Source organism: Cydia strobilella, chromosome 18 (assembly GCF_947568885.1).
Source record: "Cydia strobilella chromosome 18, ilCydStro3.1, whole genome shotgun sequence".
Lineage (NCBI taxonomy): Eukaryota > Metazoa > Arthropoda > Insecta > Lepidoptera > Tortricidae > Cydia > Cydia strobilella.
This window is the reverse complement of record NC_086058.1, coordinates 520918-545744: the sequence shown is the minus strand read 5'-3', so window position 1 is coordinate 545744 and position 24827 is coordinate 520918. Positions and strand designations below refer to the sequence as shown.

Sequence of the window (24827 nt, the reverse complement as noted above, 5' to 3'; positions counted from 1 at the left end):
ATATTACAACAATAAAATAATTAGTTTATTAATAATTAAGGAACTCATTGATCGAATAAAAACACATGTCAAGTAACCAATCAAACATTTTTTTCTGAAATTTATTTATATCTAGTGATTTTATGTCATTTGGAATCTTATTATACAATTTAATTGCCATGATATAAACATTTTTACTAAATATGTTTACTTTTTGTCTTGGAACAAATAGTTTGCTTGGATACCTTCCACTTGTTTTATTATGAACGGCATCATGTAGAGGAAATAGATCTGGGTGTTTTCTGACAAATTTAACAACCTCATATATGTACAAGCAGGGCAGGGGAAGAACTTTTAGCTCCTTAAATATTGGTCTGCAGTGGGCTAAATATTGAGCGCCAGATGCAGCCCGAATACACTTTTTTTGTACGATGAATGCCCTCTGTATATCAACTGAGTTGCCCCAAATGATCAGTCCGTAACGTAACACAGACGACACATATCCATGATACGCAGAAAGAGCGGCCTCTTTAGATGTTAAAGTTCTAAGCTTTCGTAGTGCAAACACAAATCTGTCTAATCTGCTGCATATGTTATCGATGTGTTGTTTCCAGTTTAGATGTTTGTCTATCGTCAAACCAAGGAAGGAGGCTGAGTCGACTGTGTTTATTAAATCGAAATTTAGATTGATTTTGAGATCTAGATTTGGAGAATTATAGTTCTGAAAATGAATTATTTTAGTTTTGTCTGCGTTCAGTTTGAGTTTATTATCCTCTAGCCATTTAATAACCTTACATATTTCAGTATTTGCTTCGGTTTCTAGGTCATTCCTATTTCTACTTTTAATTATTAATGTCGTATCATCGGCAAAAAGTATACTGTTGTGACTTAGGGATGCCGGTAAATCATTAATGTAAAGCAGGAACAAGAGGGGACCTAAAACGCTACCCTGTGGAACGCCACTATGGGTTGTTTTTGGAACAGATTTATAAATGCATTTCTTATTTTCTATAATTTTTGTAATTTCAACGTATTGTTTACGCTTGCACAAGTAATTTTGTAGCCAGGAATAAGCATTACCCCTAATACCGTATTTCTCAATTTTATTTAGTAGGGCCTAGGTAGCCTATTAGACATCATAAATACATTTAAAAGTGTAACATGTCGAGCGTTTATTCGACTTAAAATACGTGAATGACCCGTTATTAATATATTTAATATGTCTGTGTCTCACGAAAGTTTTGTTATTAAAACATTTAAAAGTGTACGAGGGCTGCCTTTTAAGTTCTGTCGTTTGCAAACCTCCCGTGATTGCTTAAAAAAGAACTAGTGTCTTCTTAAAATATTTGAATTTAGAATTCCAAAACAAAAGAATGACTCGAAATCGGCCCAACCGTTTTAGTACAGCGTTCGTTCAAAGTTGACAAGTCAGTTGTGAAAATGGAAATTTCGAAGGAAAATTTACGTGCGATAATTTTTTACAACTTCAAAAGGGGCTTAACGCGACTTCAGTGCTTCGAAGAGTTGACTACGGTTTTCAATGATAAAGCACCATGCCTCCGTACTGTGGAACGCTGGTATTTAGAATTTCAACGTGGTTGCTCTAGTCTTGGTGATAGACATCGTGAAGGTCGACCAAAAACAGCCGTAACCCAGGAGAACATTGATGCTGTACGGCAACTGATCGTCGAAGATCGCCATGCGACATACCGTGAGATAGAAGCTTCCTTAAGTATTTCAGGGACCAGTGTTCACAGTATTTTGCATGATCAATTAGGCGTAAAAAAGTTGATCTCACGCTGGATACCACATTTACTCAGTGAAGACCAAAAAACGGCTCGCGTTCGATGGTGTCGCAAAACTCTGCGGCAATTCAACCGAGGAAACTCGAAACATGTTTACGACATTAAGAGGCCGGTGTCGATTTTAGTCGCAAAAATGTAAAATTGATAGATTTAGTCCGTGAAATTTTACACCTTTTGTTACCTAATTGAAATAACAAGTACTGGTTTCTATTAGCACGTCTTCTTATCTTACCTTTTATCAGATCAATTTTTTGAAAACAAACTCACTAAATTAGTAATGTTTGCTTTTCTGATGGACGTTTAGGTAAACGCGCGTAAAGCACTGATTTTGTCGCTCTTATTTGTAAATTTCGTAAAGTTGGGACTGCTAAACATGGTAATTTTGTATTACACATATCTTGTACTTGACGTTTATCAGACTACATTTTTATTATTATGACTTTGAAGTAGTGTAAATGAAAGTTAGACGAAATCAATTTTCTTCAGAAATTACTTCAAAACAAGTGACAATTTCTCTAAAAATCGACTTAATTTCAACGTAATTTTGATACTAAAACAATCTACAACATTTGCTGAAACTATTCTTATACATCAATTTGTATAATTTACCACCATGATTTTTAGATGAATTTTTAAAAACTGCCCCTTCTCTTCATGCATTACCGGTGACGCACGCTCGCGACCTCATTATTAAAAAGCAAGATGAGAAGACGTGCTAATAGAAATCAATACTTGTTATTTAGGTACTACGTAACAAAACGTGTATAATTTCAACGACTAAATCTATCAATTTTACATTTTTGCTCCAAAATCGACTACGGCCTCTTATCAGTGGTGACGAATCTTGGATATATGCCTACGATCCCGATTCTAAACAGCAGTCGACTGTTTGGGTGTTCCAAGATGAGCCAAAACCGACCAAAGTAATACGCTCACGGAGCACTTCGAAAAAAATGGTGGCCACGTTTGTGGCGAAAAGTGGCCACGTTGCCACCATCGTGCTCGAGGATCGTAAAACGGTTAATGCTGACTGGTATACCACTGTCTGTTTACCAGAAGTCATCGGCGAGTTTCGAAAAAATAACCCAAGACGTCGTATAAGACTGCACCACGATAATGCGAGCTCGCACACCGCCCGGCAAACAATTGCGTTTTTAAAAGAGCAAAACGTCGAAATTCTGGAACACCCGCCGTACAGTCCAGACTTAAGCCCTAACGATTTTTTTACTTTTCCAAAAATCAAGCAACGACTTCGTGGTCAACGGTACCAGACGCCTGAAGAAGCGGTTGAGGCATACAAAATGGCCATTTTGGAGACCCCGACGTCGGACTGGAATAAGTGTTTCGAAAACTGGTTCGATCGAATGAAAAAGTGTATTACATATCACGGTGATTACTTTGAAAAACAATAAATACCATTGAACACTTAAATTGTCTTTAGTTTTTCCAAACGACACAACTTAAAAGGCAGCCCTCGTAAGATTTGTAATAAACAAAACACAACAAGCAAACAGTACTGATGGAAAAAGCTTTTCCATGACTTTTGCACTTAAATTGGGAAAAACCAACTTTCCTGAGAAATCTACTATTATTTAATGAGGTATTGAGTGAAGACACTTGTAGGTACTTACGGCAACAATATTAATTGACCATCGGCTATTGTCTATTACAATATTTACAATAGTTTATAAGATTTACGATTCACAGACATCAGTTAACCATGTGTACGATGGTACAGCTAAAACGACAAATATTAAGTTTATGAGGCAGTCATTTCCTGCTGGTGGGTAAATGGCCCAAGGTTGCAACGATAGACTATCATAAAATTAGATATATCATAATAATATGTGATGGTCACAACAGCTCTCACATTCCAATATAGTTTGAAAGAAAAAAAAGAGTCCCAGGTTTTTATAAGGAATGTCACTAAATGTATTTAAGAGTGGGCTGGGCTCTTGTCGGTGGAGCAATTTTCAAGTACTTCTATCATGTGCCTTCTGTATATATTCCGTATAAAATTGTAGGCAGACAGAAATGTAGCTGCATAAACAAACGGAATCCGGCAGCGCGCCGGCCATAAAATACTGAATTGCGTTCAGTTCAGACGTCAGCGTAATTCAAAACGGGCAGCATCCTGTACATGGAGACTATATAAAGGAGCCAAATATCTATGTATGAAAAGTGTCCATCAAAAAACAGTAATTAGGCGGCGCCACCATACATACTACCAAAAACAACCTACGTAATTTGGTCTCATGTCCCAGAGCCTAACTAGCGCCACCGGAGAGATTAGGAACTATTATTTAAAGCTGAAAGCGGTCACTTTTGCAACAATTCTGCCATAAGAGATTGGCATCCTTTCTATACCATCCATAATCCTGTAGTCAATACGCTGCGAAGGTCTACCGTAGAGGAATAAACAATGACTTTTTGAATTACTTGGATTTTTTCATTGAAACGGCAAGTAAGATTACATTTTATAAGACTTCCGGAAAAAGGAGGATAAAAATTGGTTCAGATTTGTTCCCTAGTTTATTTTACTTTATTAGGTACATACAAGTAAACAGATATCGTACAATATCATACAATTCACATTATGGCTTAAGAACTAGCACGAAATCCAAAACAAGTGTACACAGCATGTTTTACAATTCAGCGGAAATGTTACAAGTTAATTTAACTATCATAGTTACTGTCAGAGATGGGTAAAATGTAATCGACTAACGATTAACGATTAAAATTACAAGAATTAATTGCGACTGACGATTGAAAACGACGATTGATCAATCTTAGTTGTATAGAGTGCAACTAATTTAGTTGCAACTAAATCAGTTGCCGATTGATTTCGGACAACTAAATTTTGTAATCGACTAATTAGTTAGACTATTTTCTCGCGACTAATGTTAAAAGCAAATTGAATAGAATACCTCGGCATGTACCTGGGTATGGATTGACAGACTGATTAGGACATCTTAACGGATGTTTAAAAATAAAATAGTCATGTATTACTTACGATATTTTGACCGTTTCTAAGGAGTGAGATCTGTTCTCACTATTATTTTGCTACTAAAGTATGTGTCATTCAATAGAACGTGTTATTTTTAGAAGATGCGTCGGCACTTGCACCAAAATGCAATAAACAACTTCCAGGTAAGTAGGATTATCCCATTGTTTTGTCACCGCGTGACACTCAAAAGAGTTTTACTATTGTCAGAGACAGCAAAATATTGATAGTTTCTATGTTTAAGATTTACTCAGTATCGTATAATTCAAAGTATTAATAATGCACCAACCTACTTTATTGTTTGCGATTTGTAAACAATGCAGTTTTTCGCTATTTGTCGTTATTACCAATATATCGTTATAATAATATTATGGCATTATTTGCATTGTCATTCAAGCATTTCAAATTAAACGTGTATACATAATTTTAGCTCAATCGGATGAAGATATCTGCTTCAAAATAAGTCGCAAAATTCTACCCAAACTAACATAGTTACAACATACGAGTACCTCCGTATGTTACATACATACGTACTTGTAGTTACATATTGCAAGATAAAAATGCAAAAACGGGCGACTACGTAGTTTTAATATAGATTTAATCGTGAAATTTAGTCGATTGAAACTAAAACTAATTTAGTTGTTAGTCGAACATTCTCACAACTAATTTAATCGCAACTAAATTAATCGCGATTAAAAAATGACGATTGATATTTTTAATCGATTGATTAGTTAACTAAAAGATTAATCGATTAATGCCCATCTCTGGTTACTGTTAAAAATATCAGAGAAGTTGTACCATAATTAAGCCGAAATTAGAATTCTTTTCAACTTGTTAGAGAATCGAGTCCGTAGTCTTTTTCAGCGAACTCTCATTTTTTACAAAAAAAATCAGAATGTCTTCATGAAAAATTCATGGTTTTCTTTACTGCTAAAACCTACAAAATTGTTGACGGAGTTTATATTCGGAGGCTCGAGTCCTTTTGGGTAGTGCTTTAAAAAGAGTCAATAAAGGACTCTCGACTCAGGACTTAAAATACTTGGTTTTGTTTTTTAGCGCAGTTTCGTAATAACGAGTCCAGTTCTTCTAATTTAGACTCAAAGGCTCGAGTTATTACCGACACTGTTATTATATCGGAGCATCCGAGTAATTGAATATGGATCCATCAACTACCACATCTTGTTTTTTTAAACAGTGATCAGTGCCAGTTTTAAACAGTGATCGAAAAGACGCGACTACGGCTACAAGTAATTCACTCATGCGCTAATTTCCCAAGATGGCAATCGTTCGGAGAGAAACAAAACGAATATCGGTCTCTATCGCACTAATATGGAAGAGTGATAGAGAGACTAGCGTTTCGTTTCGTTTTCAGCAACCGATAGTCTCTTGGCTAGGCCCCCTGGTTAGCCTCCAGAGAGGACTTAGGTCCGGTTGCAACAACCACAATTAATGTAACTCAGAATATTAACAAACTTGGTGCAACCGGCTCTTTAGGTGGTAATAGGTTTTCAATACAACATAAAGGAAGCGTGTGCAATCTTTGTTGCAGCGTTTGACAGGGCTATCGTCACGGATGAGATGATATAACAAAGTTACGTTAATGGGGAAAAGTGTACACACATATAATAAAATCTAGAAGACAGGAAGATATTACAAGGAAATATTAAAGTGAAGCAACAATAGAGGTAAAACATTAAGACACGCAGCGAAAAATACAGGAGATTCATCGCAAACGCAGCTCGGAAATAACATATTTCATACAAAAAATTCGGTCAATCTATAGCTTCTTATGGTAAAAAAGAGTAGTCTAGTATTTGAACGAGCAACTATGACTACTATGAGATACGATTTGCGATTCTACTCTCTCAGTAAAATAATAATATGTGTCGCTTACGCCTTCATTACAATGCATTATTATAATTGCAACGCTTCGAGACGTAAACGCATTAAGTATAAAGTTCTGAAAGATCAGAACGAAGCGACACATAATTATTATTTTATTTAACAACTAACAAAATATGGACCATGTATGTCTGAAATAAATGTTTTTTATTTTTTTATTATTATAAATGATGGCCTCAAGGAAAGCACGATAGCAAGCAGTTAGTCACAGATAAGGGAAAACACTAGACTTTAGCATAGTCCTTACTAATATCGGTCTAAAATGACACGTCTCCAACAATAACAATAAGCTCCAACTAGGGAGTGACGCTCATTTAAAGTATCGATATCGATAAACACATTTCTGCTGCAGTCCTAAGGATATTATAGTATTCACATACGATACATCCAGAGGCGTAAGTGGAGATATGGCAGGTGGGGTCTTCGTCCCGGACCCTGCGTCCCACCTTCCAACAAATAGAGAAAACCAAGGTCCATTATACAGAACATATTGGGGCCCCATATACACCACTTACGCTTCTGGCTACTCGATGATTCCTAAATATTCGAATATATCTGTGGTATCCGAAGTCTATCGCGAATATCGAAATTCGAAAATTATTTCGAACTCTACCGCTTTTTAAGTCACAGAGATGGAGACAAACGAATTTCGATTTTTAAAGTTCGCGGTAAACCCCCAGAAACGCAAATGATTGGACGTAGCAGTTCGCCATGAAATAATCCAAGTTCCCTTTACGAAACACTCGAAAAATCTGACGATTTTATGGCGAGATGTTGAGCCAGCAATTCACTTTGCCTTATTTTCGCAAGTACGGCTCTGCATCTAAATATCTTTTCAAAGAGACGCAATACGAATATTTAGGCAAATAGCGAAGTGGATTGCCGGCGTCACATAACGTATGGCCATTTGCGTTTCTCCCAAATGATACTATCCGTGTCTATGGGTTTAGGACATTTTAATGCAAGTATCGATCCTGTTAAAGTAGGTCAACATGGCACTTTTAAAACAGTGAATTTTAAAATTTAACAAGTTCTTAAAGCTTCGAGCAAGCGGCGTGTAAAATTAGTGGATTTTCGTAGCGTCAGATGACGTCGTTTAAAATGTAACTACAATTTAGTTTGAAACAATTAAAACCATGGAACAACTAAAGAACAGATTCGATATTTGCAAGAACCCAAGCTCATAGACATCTGTATTTTTACTTTTAACCACAACTGAGAACACCAGTATTTTGAGTTTTCTGATATGTTTTTCATCGATATCGATAAATATCGATGCGTCGATAAAGCATTATAAAGTTGTGAATAGAAGTAAATGTATAACGGTTGTTTCTAAAAGCGTCGACTTATCTGTGCGACATGCATCCATCCACAGCGCTGCGTACGAGCGAAGAGCAAGTGGTGCTATGGAGCCGATGTATAACTAGATACTACAATACTATGTTAAAGTATACGTAAATATTACCACTAAATTAAAAATACCTAGTCAAAGTAGTAGACTTATGCATACAATTTTGATGTATCTACAATTCACACCATAACAATAAAGAATAGGTGAGTATTAGTTAGGCAACGACCAACTATCATTTTGTCGAGGCCTATTGACTATTTAAGTATGATTTAAACAGTATTGCCATCTACCTACTTTGTATGATTTTCGTTCTATTTTATCTTCTGCGGATAAAGGAGTCTCCAAACGCCCATATATCGAAAAGAACAACATAGTTATAGGGTCATATTCTCACATTATTAGTGTGTTTTAATGGAATACCCATTGACAGTTCGTGGGCTAATATTAGTCTAATACCTAGTCTAGAAATGAACTGCAGATGTTACCGAGCAGCCACTATTAGTAAATGATAATGTTATATCCACGCAAACGTGTCGGTGATTGTTATTGGCTCAAGTTGGAACCCTGCAGTGTGTACTGTCTAGAAACAATAACTGATACAAGACGTGGAACGTTTTTGCACGTGGCTAGGTTAGGTTAGCTACTAATATGTGTATCTACGTTCCTTTTTAAAGGTATCCGGGTGTATCAACCTTTGAGAAAGATCCTGTGAGCTAAAGTAATTCAAACTGTAAACTAGCTATAACCCTATATGGGTTAATACAATTCCATTTTCCATGGTCCGTTGGAACGTCGTAGATTTTTACAGTATTATTTAGCTTTACTGAGTATTTGCTTTCAAGTTTTTGTATATATTTTTGTGTACTTCAAATCTTGTAACTCAAATATAGACCTGAATTTGGTGTACTTCCTTAATTCCGATGACAATTCAACAATACGCTAACATGGTGCAGATCTGATGATACAACCGAAAGGTAGCAAACGGAACTCCTCGATGGAAAAACATGAACACATCTAGTTTAGGCTCATTAGAAAGGTTTAGAGAAGTACTTGATAGACATGCAAACGAGAAGAATTACAGTCAGCAATAAAAGTGTGACACATTTTTTTTTTACAGTATCTTGTTGACATTCTTGTCCGTCGTCGGCAATAAAGGATGGCAGCCCTAGATTGATACATGTCATTACATGTTCACACAAACCAAAAAAACGACAGACGTGTAACATTATAATACCAGTATAATGGAGTAAATGTTGATAAACAGAATTACGAGAACATAATAAAACCGCAAGAGTAAATCTCGTGTCAAAGCACTCGTGTTGGCATTATCACTATTAGCACGGGCGAGTCGAGTTTATGGACGATCTAGTTTAAACCTACACGACACCAAAGGAAACGGGGTCCCATTGTATTGGGCATTTTCAGTTAAAAGTGTACCATTAACTATTCTCGAAAAGCCATCAACTTTTGGGTAGTTTCTACTCAGAATCACGAGGACGAGGTCCGCAAAAAAATTACAGTTCTATGACGAGCTTTTCCATACATTTTGTATGGACCGTCACAACTGTCACTAAAAACAAAATTTGTATGAAAAACTGGGGACTATTATTTGTTTGTTTCAATCAATAGGCCTTGTGATTCTGAGTTGAATTAACCCCATAGCTGGGGAGGCGGCTGCCCTCTGTTCTTGAAGGACCTCTGGTTTAACGTGATTCCATGATTTGTCGATATCGTACACTTGAGTCGAATATTTAATTAATCACTAATAGCACAGATGCCCGTCCTACCAGGGTATAGTTATAGTGGTCCGTTGGAGCGATCAACCCTAGGGAATGGGAATGTTATCACAGAAGAGGCTCAGAGTTTGCTAGGGGCTGAATAATCAACATTTTGAAGATCTCATTACGAGCTGGGGCGAAACCGGCCTAATTGCAAAGTAGGATGTTCGGATTGTCTTGAGTCTGTGAAACAATTACGAAGAATCATGATGGAATACGGGTATATCTAATTGTCTACATTGGGATACTGAAGGGTGAAATCGTTCATAGATTAAATGCATACTGAATTACCCATTTTACAATTCCCGGAGTTTAAAAATGGAACCACATTATTAATAGATGGCCATTCTATGGATCGGCATCGGCAACCATCACCTAGAACGCTTAGAAACTAACCTGTAATCACATGATTCTGATTTATATAATCAGCCAACTAGCTCGATTCAATTAATAACATGGGCATTTAGTAAAAAATACATACTTAGAGGCACCACCCACACTATTACTGCCGCCTTACGGTGAACGATTACTTCAAATTAGATTACACACGTAGTGAGAGTTCTGACCATTGCTTAACGGAAAGAATTAGCGGTAACATGACGTTTCAAGCCACAAAGGCACCAGTGGCGAACATGTATGTCACCAACTCCAGCAGAAACAGCATAATTATGTGGATGGGAATCATGTGTATATACGACTTTAGGCCTAACAGGATGGAAATTACTAACAAGATTCAAACTGACATTTACAGTGTTCAGTCAACATCAATATCTTACCCATTACGAACCTTATCTTCTGAAGAATAGAGCACAGAAACGTACACATATTTATGATGTTGATTATTCACGTTCATATCGTAAGTCAGTTTATAAGGCCGCTTTAGGACAAAATCTACAGTCTCATCTCTAGAAAAAATGACAACAGGATACTGGAAAAAGTGTGGCAAGCGTAAACTGGGTTGAAAGATCTGATAAGACAAGCTAGAAAAGCCCTTAGGACGACGAAGGGAGGATAGAATACACAATATTTAAAATAAATCGCTCAATACAAAATGTACAATATACACAACACACACCTTTTACATGTTGATAGTTTAGTTTAGTTTATTTCTTTCATAATGATAAATTACAATATAAATTATTCTAACACTAATCTATATGAATTTATATTATGATCGTCAATTATTGGGCATGCAAACATATAATTATAAAATGTCAACAATGATAAATGCTTTCCGTAATAAATTAAGCGATTTTCACATAAATATGATTTTGCTTATTGTACATTTTACTAGTTGCGTGTTGTTGTTATATATTTCACGTGATATGCAAAAACGGAGGAGGTATAATGTGTCAGTTGCATGTTGTTTTGCGAATTACATTTTGCTCTGAAACGTAGTATCATTCAGATTTAAATTAACGTCAAATGACTGAGCAAAATCCGGAGCTGGCGACTCGGCAGCTTTCAAAGCGGTCACGTCTGTGAAAAATGACACCGAACAAGGATTGCTACATAACTTCCAGCCCAATACATTAACTGTATTGAACGAAAATGCCAACAGAATCTCCGACTTGACTGCAGTATACACTTAAATCTGGACTCTTATATCATTTTTCGATAAACCTTTGTGCACACGCGCAAATATAGGTCACCATGAAAGCCAAGAACAATGCCGCCATAATCTTACTCAACAAGCTGATGTACTCGCTCAAATGAATTAAATCTTGGTGACCCAGAAACGTACAGAGCGGCACTTTATATCGTGTGTAAGAAAACAGGGGTCTTAGGGATAATGCTTTGTAAAGAGCACAGAAACAGGCTTAGCCTAGAAACAGCCCTCGGGGGCGACCGATTGGTGTCAGATCGCGTTCAAGGAGACTTCTAACGTTACAGCGCGCCGTTCGTTCAGTCTCATAAATATCGCCTTTGGCGTCATTTGAACCATTGCAACTTATAAACGAGATCTTTATTGAAAATCTTGAAATCGAAAAACGATTGAACGGGAAATGCAAAGATAGACGATAAGAGTAAATGCCACTGGGAACGTTATAGGAAAACAGATACAGGACAGCAATCCCAGTCCATTTGTTTTTCATTAGCAAGCAGTGGAAAAGCGAGAAAATTGTAAAACCGGCATTTAAACCTTTAATGCTTTATTTTGTATCGTTTATGTCAAATGGACCAATTAAATTCCCCACCATTTGTTCCAAATCTTTAGGGACAATAAATATAATGAAAGTCGGAAGTTTTGTTCAAAGTTCTGAACAAGTGGGTCGGAACTCGGAAGGAGCACCAGAAAAGCTGTTAAAAGTAATCGGTGACACTTTGGATTCGGTATTTAAAATTAAACAGGATTAACTGTAGGCCATACATCAAGGACTAGCAAAAAATCAATAGCGATTGGCGTTAGAGCCGCGTAAGAAATGCCTTCGCATGGAAATTGAAAAATCCCTCGTAAAGTCTGGCTACGGATGCCGTGACAGTGGGTAATAACGACGAAAGTGAAACCGAAGTGAAACGACATTTGGGGAACTTAAGACCCCGACAAACGGAGGAAATAGGTCAGGCAACGAATGCTCAAAAAAAAGTTATAGAGGGAAATACTTCGAACACAATTTGACTTCGTAACTTTGTTTAGACTAGTTAGGAGGTGAACACGATTTTCGATTATATCTCGGAAACTATGCATCTTAGCGACATGGCCACTTGTACAAAATGAAAGTTGATGAATTAGTTACAAAGTTTTATTTAGTCAACTTTTTCGATATCTTTAAGGACTGGACATGAATACATCCTTCCTTCTATAGCTTTTACCTTCAGTAAGGCAATTCAATTTCTGCTTAGATTTTCCTAAATTCTATTTTTTTATTCCGTAGACTAAATTGACATTTCATGTGGTACTAAGAAATGACATGTCATACACATGAAACGTCATTTTAGTCTACGGAATAAAAAAACAGACCTTAGTTTCGCTGTTGGTTTAGTATAATCCGGCACGACAGAGCTTATAGAAAGAGGAAAACGTACAATGTTATACCTCAGTTGGAAAATACAGGTAAAATTCTGTCGCTAGCCGTCCCGACCTTGACACACATCTATATTGAGATCCGGGCAATCGACCCCGCGAAACCTGACGCTGTGCTGTTGATGAAAAGCAATCGCAATCATTGAAATAGGGGTGTCACTGTGAAAGGGGGTAATATGAAAAGAATATAAGGAGTAAGGTTGCCAGAGTTCAACGAGGGAGAGGAGTGTTAGGGTCGGCAACGCGCGTGTAATATCTCCGGTGTTGCAGGCGTCCATAGGCTACGGTAACTGCTTACCATCAGGCGGGCCGTATGCTTGATTGCCACCGACGTGGTATAAAAAAAAATTGGCCATACCTGTCATAATGACAATGGCCCATTTCCCGAATTGTGATTTATAGCCAAACCTTATTATTGTGTTGTCATGGTTATCCGAGAACTACAGCTTCAGAAATTGAGCAGATAAGCAAAGGTCTTCCAATAAAACCAGCTCTGTAAAGTGACAAGTGGGCGCATATAAATTACCATGTGTGTGCCCATCCACTTGATATTACCCCCTAAACAGAAACAACCATAGACAGTCAAGTGTTGCATCTTTGTGTTTCGCAAAACTGGTTATAAAACTGGCATATTAATGACCGTAAAACGCTACAAATACAGTTAAACAACGCATGACTGCGAGGATTTCGCGGTTAAGGAGTTTTGGCTCGCAAGCCAACGTAATAAGATTTGCAATCATCTGCCAGCATAGCGACCAGCGCGAACTTGACCCGCGGTTGGTTGGCTTCGACCCACATCGGTCGCTAATTTGTGAACATGGTGAAAAACCTAAAGAAATAGCGGATTCGATGTGATTATGCCAAACACCAGTCTGTAATCTGTATGTATACAGGGGATTATTTTTGAGAAATAAGTTTTTGGCAAAAAAACATTTTCCCAAGCTTTGTACTTTTATTTCCACAGGCAACTGATTTCATTTATCATGTATTAAGTGCATGCATGGTTACCCTGTCAGGGCATAGCAAAACAAATCTAAAAACTAATTAGGTACTAATAATTAATTAGGTAATTAGGGCCAAAAGGCAAAACATAGTGAGACCAATTTTATAATTTTATACACCACTGTAACAGTTTTACCTATGTTTTACAAATAAACACTGACTATTGACTAAAATAAATACATAGTTAAACATAAAATAGCATTCAAGTAAAAGCTAGGAATTAATACTCATCGAGACAATTCTAAAAACCCCAAACACAATTAGGTTGCGTGTTTTATCAGAGAGTTCCTCGAGTGGCTACCTCGAGTCTCCATCATCAGATCAGCTCGATGGTACTATAATATTGCGATGTCACCCGACTTGCATATGTATGCAAATTTTCAGCTCCATTGGAAGTTGCGAAGTAGGTCAAATTTAACTTGCAGGATTTAACCCTTAACAAACATACATACAATTAATACATATTACACATAGGTTCATTGCAAGTTAATAAAAAGCTAAAGAGTGTAAAAAGGTCGTTGGTGTTGGCGGACTACAAATTTTCAATTGCTAATATTGACATCTTTTGCGTCATTTAAATCCTCGGGAGGAGCTCGGGCAAGTTAAAAATACATGAACGGAGACATCGAGTCTGGCCGGTGCAACGGTGCAAGAGTCACGAGACTGCAAAAATGCCAACCTGACAACAATGCCAACTGGTGACGGTGATGGAATAACAATATCTTTAACTAATGCAGTAGTTGTTATATGTAAACTTCCTGTACTGCAGTGTTATTTGATTTACATATAATATAAGACAGTGAGTAAATAAAACATATTTGTTTTTCTATTTACTGGCTCCTATTGTTTGATTTATGTTTTGTTTAATGTATTTTCAGAAATAAGTCAGCTAATAGTCTCTAGTTTACTCATACTCATACTCACTCATAAACATAAACATTGAACAACAGATATGTTTATGAGGTGTTTCTGGAGGATAGTCTTAATATTGCTTTTCATCTATAGGACAAGATATTTGCGGAGGACTAGAATATTTGTACCAAAATGACAATTAAATTATGCTTATTAAATTCACCTCGTACGAAAATACGCCGAGGTTCGATACGAAGCAAACAATAATTCTGAAATCTATAAATAGCTGTACCGAATAACGTATTATCGGCGCTCCGCCCAACAAATACTAACGACAAAACTATGACCATGATGAGTAGAGCTAGTGTCGCTGCAAAAAGGCGTACGATTGGTCACTTAACTGTGTCGACTATAATACATGTTCCTGCTACACGAGGAATACCAAAATATGTACCTGTAACAAGAAGACAAAAAATATAAACACCATTTCGAAAGTAAGATAATTCATTTACAAAAAATATATTAAAGAAGAGGAAATAGAGAATGAAAAGAAGAAATTTATGGCATTGGTAATAAATAAATCATTTATAAACAAATTAAATCATTACCTAATAAACAATATCAAAACTTTATACAGAAAAATACAATCGCTAAAAAAGAACCTAAGAACTAAGAAATACTTAAGCCAAAACTAACCTATAAAAACTAATTGAACATCCCACCCCGCATCGCTCCCGGCAAAAAGGTGCCTATCATGCTATCCGCATTTCCGCGTTGAATCGCGATGGACAACCTCTGCGCTAGGAACGACCCGGAGCGGGGGTCGAGACCACTCTCCTGCAGGCGACGCCCCAGCTCCCCAACAAAGTTTTCGCTTCCCGGCCTACTTGTCCCTCTTTAGGGATGCCGCCTGCTAAGCTGCCGCTCCTGCCGACAGCACAGTGCGGCTAAGGAGCATACGTGGCGGCGAACGTACTGACGCAGGTGGCATCCCACCACCACCACCACACACCAATGCCCTTCAGATGATGTCATTTAAAGCGCGGTGCCGTGGGATTTGGGAACCACCTCGCGCACCGGCAACAGCTCAAAGCATGGTGCCCGTTGCTCTCCACCATAGACCCGCACGCATAGACACTTGTTATGTAAACACCTAAGAGTCAGAGAAAGGTGTAACCAATCCTATACTCTGATTTGTAATTAGATTCCAAAAAACTAACATCACTTTTTCTCTTTTCCGTATGTTTTAAGAAACTAAACAAAGCTAAAACGATACATCTATGTTTATTTTAAATGCTAGAGTATGCAAAAGGGAAATTTAAGTTTACTTCTTCATATTTTGCATTATTACGAGAGAAAAAGGATCTGAGTGAGGTTAGTTTTTTGGAAAGTTTAATAACTGCCTGACTCCTTCGATCTCCACCCACGTGCCAACAGCAGGTAAATATTAGAGCCTAAGGATCCATTATAACATCATTACAAAATGTGATATAATGATATTTCATGTTTACCAAAACCAAATGACGCAATTCAATATAGAAATTGATCGTAAAGATAATTTAGAACGTTGCTATTCTGGTATTGAAGAAACGAAGAAAGATTACCTATGTATTTTCGAAGCGAACAAACTGAGTGGACTATAAATACGACGGGAATTTAATAGAGAACGACAGTTTTGCGCATTCTGTGGAACCTAATTACCCGACACGGGCGCCAGAAATGTCTGGATTCCTGCCTACTAAAATTTATATTCTAGTGCTAGTCGGGATGTTTCTTTTTGCTTTGGGTGGCACTAATGATACAGTATAAAAATAAAAGACAATATAATTTAATATACAATATAAAAGACAATATAAAGAGCAGAGAACCATATAAAGATTGTGAATGATGATGATTCACAATGATTAAATTTTGAATGTGTACAACTACAACCTAATGTACACAGAGTCTCAAGAGTGAATGATTTTTTTTAAATGTATCTACTAAATAAAAATTATCTCATTTATTTATTTATCGTATGGCTTGGTTACATGTCACTGGATACAAAATATATATCTCATTATATACCTAGGAGGAAATAACATCCTTAGATCGTATATTCAAAATATATTACATTTTTATGATAAATCAATATCCTTGATAGGCCTTCCAATTTAGCTATCACCCTTCACAAAATTTCAAAAATCAACTACCGAAAAGGAGCGAGTAATTCGTGATGGGTCCTGAATGCCGTGAATCATATTTAAGCCCCCAAGACATAAATTTAAGGGGCAATGTGCCGAAGCCTCCCCCTCACCGGGGAGGGGCGGTCAAGGCCCCAGCAACTGGGGCGCTGAAAGGCAAGATAACTGCACAATTCACCTGCTTAGCTGTATAATATCAGGGCGAAATAAGTATCCGGATTTCAGAGCAAATCTGAATTTGCTATTGTAGGAAATTGGTCGTGTGTGGACAAATATTTGTGAACTAGATTTTGTCTCGAGCTGGGCTTTTTATGAGCTGTTAGCAAATAAATATTAAACTTGTATACTTAACTTTTATTCTGATTAGAGTAACCTCAACTTTTAGGTATTTAGATGGGTAACGCCAAAGACGGACTTGTTGACGCTTTACAAAACACTTGAACAGTATTTATTGACTTTACACACAGTTATTAGAACGCGACATCAACACAGATAGCTGGTCATTCATAAACCTTATTGCACCAAGATCATACAATTATGTGTTGCAGTTTATACGACCAGCCTAAAAACTTCATCAGGCGTCAGGTAAAGGTAATGTGCCTCTTAATTTCACTCATGCACTCATAACTGACTATGATTTGACAAAGTCTACTTTTGTTTATTGATCATGAGCATTGATTCTGGGCAGAAGAGAGCTCCGTGCGCGATTCAAGCATCAGGGAAAGTTGTTTACGCTGACGCTTCTGACACCGTTAACTCGAGCTATTCATATTTCCCCCCCCCCGATGGAAGCGGGGAAGTCAAATAAGCCGATACGCTAAGCCACTTTGTTTTTGTTTGGAAACTCGTGGAAGCAACGTTTGATAAACATTAGGGGGAACAGAAGTAGGTTCAGGAACAAACATTTAATTAGGAGGAGCTGGATTGTTAGAAACTTGGGTTAATCAACTTTCAGGAACTGATATTTCGACATAAAACATAGCAAGTTTTCGAGTCAGATTGTACTAACATACCTGTTTCTTGATAAATGGTCTAAAAACTGAATAATGTTGCTTTTGGCTTGTCTTTCGTGCTAAATAAATATACAGTAGAATTGTAGTTGTTATCGATCATGCGATCCCAGTTAACCCAGAAACAGCTAATTCTTCGAAACAGGCCCGACATGAAACTAGGTCACTTATTGTACCGTTAAACAATTTTCAAATCATGATAAGACGCTATCTGAAGTACAAGGTTAACGTTGAGTGAAACAACAATAGTGTATTACTTAACATAACAACAAACATAAATAACACCTATCCTGACTTCCGTATTTTTGTAATAATGCAAATACACGATCAAAACATTCGAACCGCTATCAGGTATGCATACTAAATGGCATCTTTACACAACGCATCAGAGTTTATAATGGAATAGGTGTCGAGATGCGCGGGCGACAGGCAAGGCCAAATGTGAATAGGCAGTTCAAAGGGAACTAGACCTAAAGCTAACTCCGTTAGGAGTTGTTTCAGGTTGTTTGTGATTGAGGGGAGTGGGGCAACACGTGGCAGCCGACCCGCCGCGCCGAGCTTGACCCAGTTGCTAGATGCACCATTTCGGCCGCTCACAAGCAAGGACAGCCCTTTAGCATCGATTCTGAGGCCCTCTGTGGCTTTGTTGTTGGATGCGCATTCAATCTCCAAGGGCCTTTGGGGCTTGTTGACTTGAGACAAAGGTATCCTTTGTTGTTAAGCGACAGAAAGCAGTATTAAACCCATGTTAGGCTTAGAACGCATACGATTAATTTCTCGCGTTTTCAGTTTTGCTGAAACCGCCGAACCGTGTAGGAAGCCGCAATGCGGTTTGTGTTTTCGCGTTTTTCACGTTCAATATGACAATGGATTTCCGCAGAGTAGCATGTGTAGTGGCCTTAGTGATGAAAAATAGAAAACGTGTGCATCCTCTAACACTAACAGATCAAAAATATTTGAAATATAGCTAGCCTTTTTGCAAATTTAATAATAATATTACTAGCTACATTTTCACTATCTACCGGCAACGTGCTATCTGACTCCGATGGCATAATTAATTGCTGCACACGTCACCTCTGCGCTCTCAAAGCCGAACTGACGAAAAAACCGCGTTTCCGCAGTGGGGGCGCCACTATACATAATATTTGGGATACATAAAAACGGGATACGTAAGTTTGCAAACCGCAAGCCAAAATGTATTGACCTATAGGATGAAATCTGTAACGGAAAATACGGATGACCTGTGCAATTTTGACAAAACCTGCTATATGAATTGGTTTAGTTAATAAACAATTTGGATGATCTACCTACACTTCTGCAGTCTTAATAGACACGTGTAGATCATATTCAGTGAGTTCAGTCAACTATAGTAAGTATCATTGCATTTATAATGCCCCAAATAAAAATAAAAAAATAAAATAAAAAATAAGGAGTTCAGCAAACAATGAGAACCATCAATCGTCATTATCTTCAAAGAAATTTTATCGATTACGGCAATGAAAATGTGCGGGAAACTTCGTGAATTGCGTGATCAAAGCGGTAACTGACGTTTAGAATATTGTAACTCGAAACAATTAAGTATTACGGAAATCCTTCGGGTTTAACAGAGCGTCAGGAAATTAAATATAGGTACTTTGAATTATTTGAGCAGAGATGTAAGAATACCGTCAAGGAAATGTATCGTGTCGACAAACATGTATATGTAGCAAATTTAGCAATACTAAAAAACAAGAATAGTATTTATTGGAAGTTCAAGAGTGAGAATATAAAACGTTGCTTTGTACGTATTTCCCTTTGTCTGTATTTCCTTCGCGGTTACTAAGTATAGACAAAATTTTCAATTCTCTGTCGTTCTTGTCTTGAGTTTGATATTTCATTATTCACACCCTACAATTCGTAGCTACTTGAACGAACTCAATAGTCTAATAATGGTACGAGTATATAGCGAAAGGTAAAATTACAATTTGTTATTTGAGTGTACAACTTAATTTTGTTTTCTCAAGGCTGCAAAATTTTGTTGGTTGTTAGAAGTAGTGTGTATGATGTATGGGTATAAATTTAAAGAGGATCAATTTTCCGAGACTGCGCTTTTAAGGCGGTTCCCTGAGCCAGAAGGCGAAAAATCCCATTATATGATCACGTTTTTCTAAGACGCGTTGATATTCGTAGACGTGGAAAAAATATATGTAGTTCTTGACTATATTATCTTTAAAAGATAGCTTCCGATACACGAATTATGAAACTTCGCTCGATACAATTAATTCCCAAAGTAACCTCTAACTCTAACTTTTAATCCTACTTTACTCGGTTATTTATTATGTGATACTATAAACAAAAAAAGAAGAAAAAACAATCTTAACATAAATAGTAATTTCATAGCTTTAGAATTTCGATATTGTAAGGTAACGTTTTTAAAATAAATAAAAACCGACAAAATTCGATCAAAATTGACACTTGGCGCGTATGTTCTTTCCCGTGTTTCTTGCGAAATGTGACAAAGACAGCGGCAAACCGATGGAACGGCCTTAAAAAGGACTATTAGTCTTAGTAATGAATTATCAGTAATTCTGGTTCTGTTTAGTTTTCTCCTGTATTTTCTTTCGATTCGATTATCTTACAGATCGCATGGCTCAATCGATTCTCGTTAAATTGTGTGAGCATTTTTTATGCCGATACAGTTTTTTTTTATGCGGAGTCACGGGACTGCGACGAGGTCTACAGCTCACAGAGCCCCAATACTTTTAGTTTAGAACTTATGATGCCAATTGTACATGCGGAAACAGTAATAGCCGTAGGTTTCGTGAGCTAGGGACCGTGACCCGGCTCCGCCCGCGGCGCCCTTCGCTCCCACTCGGTTACTTTTCATTAAGCCAGTAGCGAGTTGATTTAATCATAGCATGTAATAATCAAACTATTAGGTTTGATTGCGACAGAGGCTCGGTATTGATTTGATGCAGGTGCAATTGAATTTACTTCATGTTTACTAGAAATATTATTAGAAATAAACGATGCTTAAACTAACTTTGATGTGTCCGCCGCTCCACCAGTGTGAGATTCGACCTGTGTCGGAATCCTCTGCCTTCCATTTTTAGCGTAGATTTTCAATAAAATATGGTCATTCACAGCCTTCACAGGCCAGGCAGAGTCTATATATAAAGTCCATGTAAAAGTTTGTCAAAAATCAGTGAAGTTTAGCTATGAAAAGGCAAAAGAGGGCGCTACGGTAATCACCGAACATGTAATAGGTATTTAGTTTATGTCTCTCCATCACTCGAATATGCAAGACAGACATAGACTAACATTATATAAATAGGTAGGTAAATTTATAACATTTGTTTCAAAACGCCAATATGTGTATCTTATCATCAGAGCAGTAAGGTTTAAAGTGGTACGCAATAAACACAGGCAAATTGTTGATTCAATTGAATGCAAGTAACCCGAAGCTAGGGTATGTATGTAAATGTGATAAAATAAACAGTGGATCTGGAACAATGTTTACCCATTAATACATAAGCAGGTATAGGTACTGATATGATAAATGTGAAAGTAACTGTATGCATGTCTGTTATCTTTTCATTTCACGGCTAAACTACTGAATATACATATTTTAATCAAATTAGGCATGTAGAACCTGTAGGAAGCTTGGGGATGGTCATAGGCTGCTTTATCCTTGGAAATCCATCCCCTGACGTTTTCTACTTGACTTTCACAACTGCAAAAAGACGTTAAGGTGGGCTAAGATGGTCGCCTTTATCGTCTGTCACCATTCCTGTCACGGTCACGTTCTTACAAGTGTGCTGTAAGTGCGAAAGTGACCCATGACACGACAGGCGATAAAAACACGACCCTATCGCCGCTGGTCATATTTAGAAAGACATCGTGGCTACGTAACATCAAGGAATGGATCGGAAAACCGGAATCAGAAAGCCGATAAGCTTTTCAACCTTGCCAAAGATCGCAAGAAATATGATCGGATACTGACTGAAAACCTTCACTAGTTGGAGAAACACTAAAAGAGAGAAGAGAGAGACTTTCGCAATCTCTCATAGACGGGTCGCAACCCAACGGTTGAAAAAGCGTAGATAATGTAATGAACCATCAAGTATGCACAAGTTGTGAGCGAAGAGCACGCAACAATAAATATAGTTTTAAACAATGTAACGAGCGCAAGAGAACAATGCATATTCAATCGTTAAGTGCCGCAGAACGAACGAATATCCTGTGGTTCCTGCGATTCATAAAAATATGGGCTTTGTTGAAGTGAACATGCTCAACTTTGCCTACCGTGCCGTGGCTCGTAAAACAGTGATTAACTGAAACATTAAATTAAATATGTAATTTTGTTATCAGTTAAATATCGATTACAAAGTTGGAATGATGAACCTTAGACTCTTTCGTTTGTCGTAAGATGTCATCATCAAGAGCTGAAACCAGCATCAGTGACCGTTGTCAACTCTGAAAAGTCAGAAAGAGAAACTTAATCGAAATTACAACGCAACTGTGAAGAAAAAGATTGCTTAGATTGCGAGCATCCGAAAACAGTACATCTTTTAATAAAAGGTTCAATTTTGAAATCCACAAATCGCGCGGTTTCTCCTTTTGGGATAGACGTTTGGCTAAAACACATAACCCATCTCAACTCTTCGGTTCGGGTAAAGACCCTCTTTTTCCCCTTCGCCTAACGCAGCGACGGGCTAATTGGCTCCGTAATAGGATAGACTCCAGTAATGTTCTCATAAGCTGCTCGGGTCACTCGTCAATGCTTTACTGTTCGCAGATCCCTCGGACAGTTAATACAAACAAAAAAATCCATAATTCGACGTTACGCCAAAATTTCTGGACATAACCCTGATAAATGTACGTACGTTACGTAGTCACTAAACCCTTATAGTTTCGCCATCGCCATGTCCGTCTGCCCATCCGCGGCTTTGCTCCGTGATCATTAGTGCTAGAAAACTGCAATTTGGCATGGATACATAAATCATGCATGGCCGGCGGATTGATAGTCAATCAATCAATCAATCTTTAAGTAGTATGGCTCCATCGATACCGTCGATGATTTCGCCAACGTCAAAGTGGGATCCACGTGGGATCGGATTAATATTTCTTGATTTTCTTCAGCCAGTGTACGGTAAATAAAATTATGGGCCTCTAGGGCTCTAGCCAGACACGGTTAGAGGTAGAAATACCAAATGCTCTTAGAGCACGACGTTGTTCGGTAGTTATTGTCTCGTAAAACCGATAGCTGGATTTTACGAGAAGCACGTGGACTACCGGCCGTTGACTCCAAAATGGTGGTTAAACACGCTTTGAGATTAATTCTCCATTCACTGCACACTACCAAATTATATTACTGTATAATAAAGCTATCGATATTACACTTTAAGCAATTTTAATGAGCAACAAACAAAGGAATTAATCACGAGGCTACTATCAAGATGGCGTTCGAACCGGAAGTCCCGGATTGATAGTCAGTGGGCCCCTTAAGTTACGTTGACGTTAGCGAATATGTCAATTTGACACTGCTATTTAAAGAAGTCGTGGTAAGGCTAAAGGTGATAGTTTAACGAAACACAGGACTGATGCAAACTTTAAACACGTGTAACAATAATCTACTACTGATAACTATCTAAACTGAAACCATTTATCGATTGACAATCGACAGAGCAACTCTAATGTGAACAATTAGGACCCAGACGGCGAGACGTGGCCCGTTGGCGTTCCAGTACACTCAACACTTGTGAGCTGACCATAGATGGCTCTTATGTCTTTACAATAAGGTATACTAATCGCAAGTTAACAGTGTGCACTTGAGCTGATGGCTCATCAGTTTAACGAGACAATGGACTTGCAGACTTCCTCGCTAGTCATTTAAAGATTTTGAAGTTTGGATGGGAAGGGAAGGGACAAGACTGCATAATTATTGTAATAATTCAGAATACGCTTGTAATGCTATGAGTGATGGGTCTAACTAAAGTGTATAAACACTAACTACCGGAACCCTAAAAAACGCGAAAAATCCGAGGGTGCTATTACATAACACATATACATGTCCTTCAAATAAGGGATTACAAGATTTCGAAGCTTAATAGTGGAAAACAAGACTAATTTTATTGGCAGTATCGATCCAGAGGCGGTGAGTTCAAGTTTCACCCAAAGCAGTAATTTTTCCACTTTTAAATTTATTGGAAGATATACTTATTGCATCGTATTAAACAGATCACACGCACAAACAGCCTGACCATATTCATATTCCCCTTTTCTTTGTAATTCCATTCATTCATTCATTTTGGACCCGGGTATGTCCTTAAACTACGTCCGAAGGAGAGGTATGGGCACTGTAAATGACATCTCGCTTTGTGTGGTAGGGCACAGGACAGCGGATGTCATTCCAGATCTAGAGCAGAGCCCGACTGGGGAAGTACCTCCACCGTACACAAAACCGCAGCCAAATAACACCAGACCCTACTCAGCGGTGTTCCTGCCGGTGAGTAAGGTTGCCAGAGCTCAACGAGGGTGCGGAGTGTTAGGGTCGGCAACGGGCATGTAACTCCTCTGGAGTTGCAGGCGTACATAGGCTACGGAGGCTACCAGGCGGGCCATATGCTTGTTTGCTACCGACTTAGTATAAAAAAAAATTCAGCATTCGTTACATCCGCATTAAAAATCCGAGACACATAAATACTATTCGTGCATTGTGTATGGTGGACTACAACGTGCGACGTCAAAATCTGAAAGCTGCAATGAAGTTACAACCTCACTCTATTATTACCTACAGCTACACTGTGCAAGTCAGTGACGAGTTTAACCCTACAAAGGGACTAACTAAATGATTTGTGTGCGATGCAGTCACCGTAAATATGTAACCAGTACACTTTGTACTTACATCAAAAAACGTTTACCAAGGGTCAGCTAGACCTTCAACATAATGTAACT

The 24827-nt window shown here is 37.8% G+C and overlaps 2 protein-coding genes across 4 annotated transcripts in view; one reads left to right on the top strand and one right to left on the bottom strand.

Moving 5' to 3' along the window:
• Positions 1–24827, top strand: part of LOC134749465 (protein VAC14 homolog) — a 429047-nt gene that overhangs the window by 237964 nt on the left and 166256 nt on the right. The gene's annotated exons all lie outside the window — the stretch shown is intronic.
• Positions 1–24827, bottom strand: part of LOC134749468 (ran-binding protein 10) — a 76744-nt gene that overhangs the window by 30772 nt on the left and 21145 nt on the right. For 2 of the 3 annotated variants that reach the window (XM_063684401.1, XM_063684403.1), the window contains exon 2: positions 7071–7136. The exons of the other annotated variant lie outside the window; for it this stretch is intronic. In XM_063684401.1, coding sequence (XP_063540471.1) covers positions 7071–7136 — 66 coding nt within the window. The remainder of the gene's footprint in view (positions 1–7070; positions 7137–24827) is intronic. 3 annotated transcript variants of the gene reach the window in all.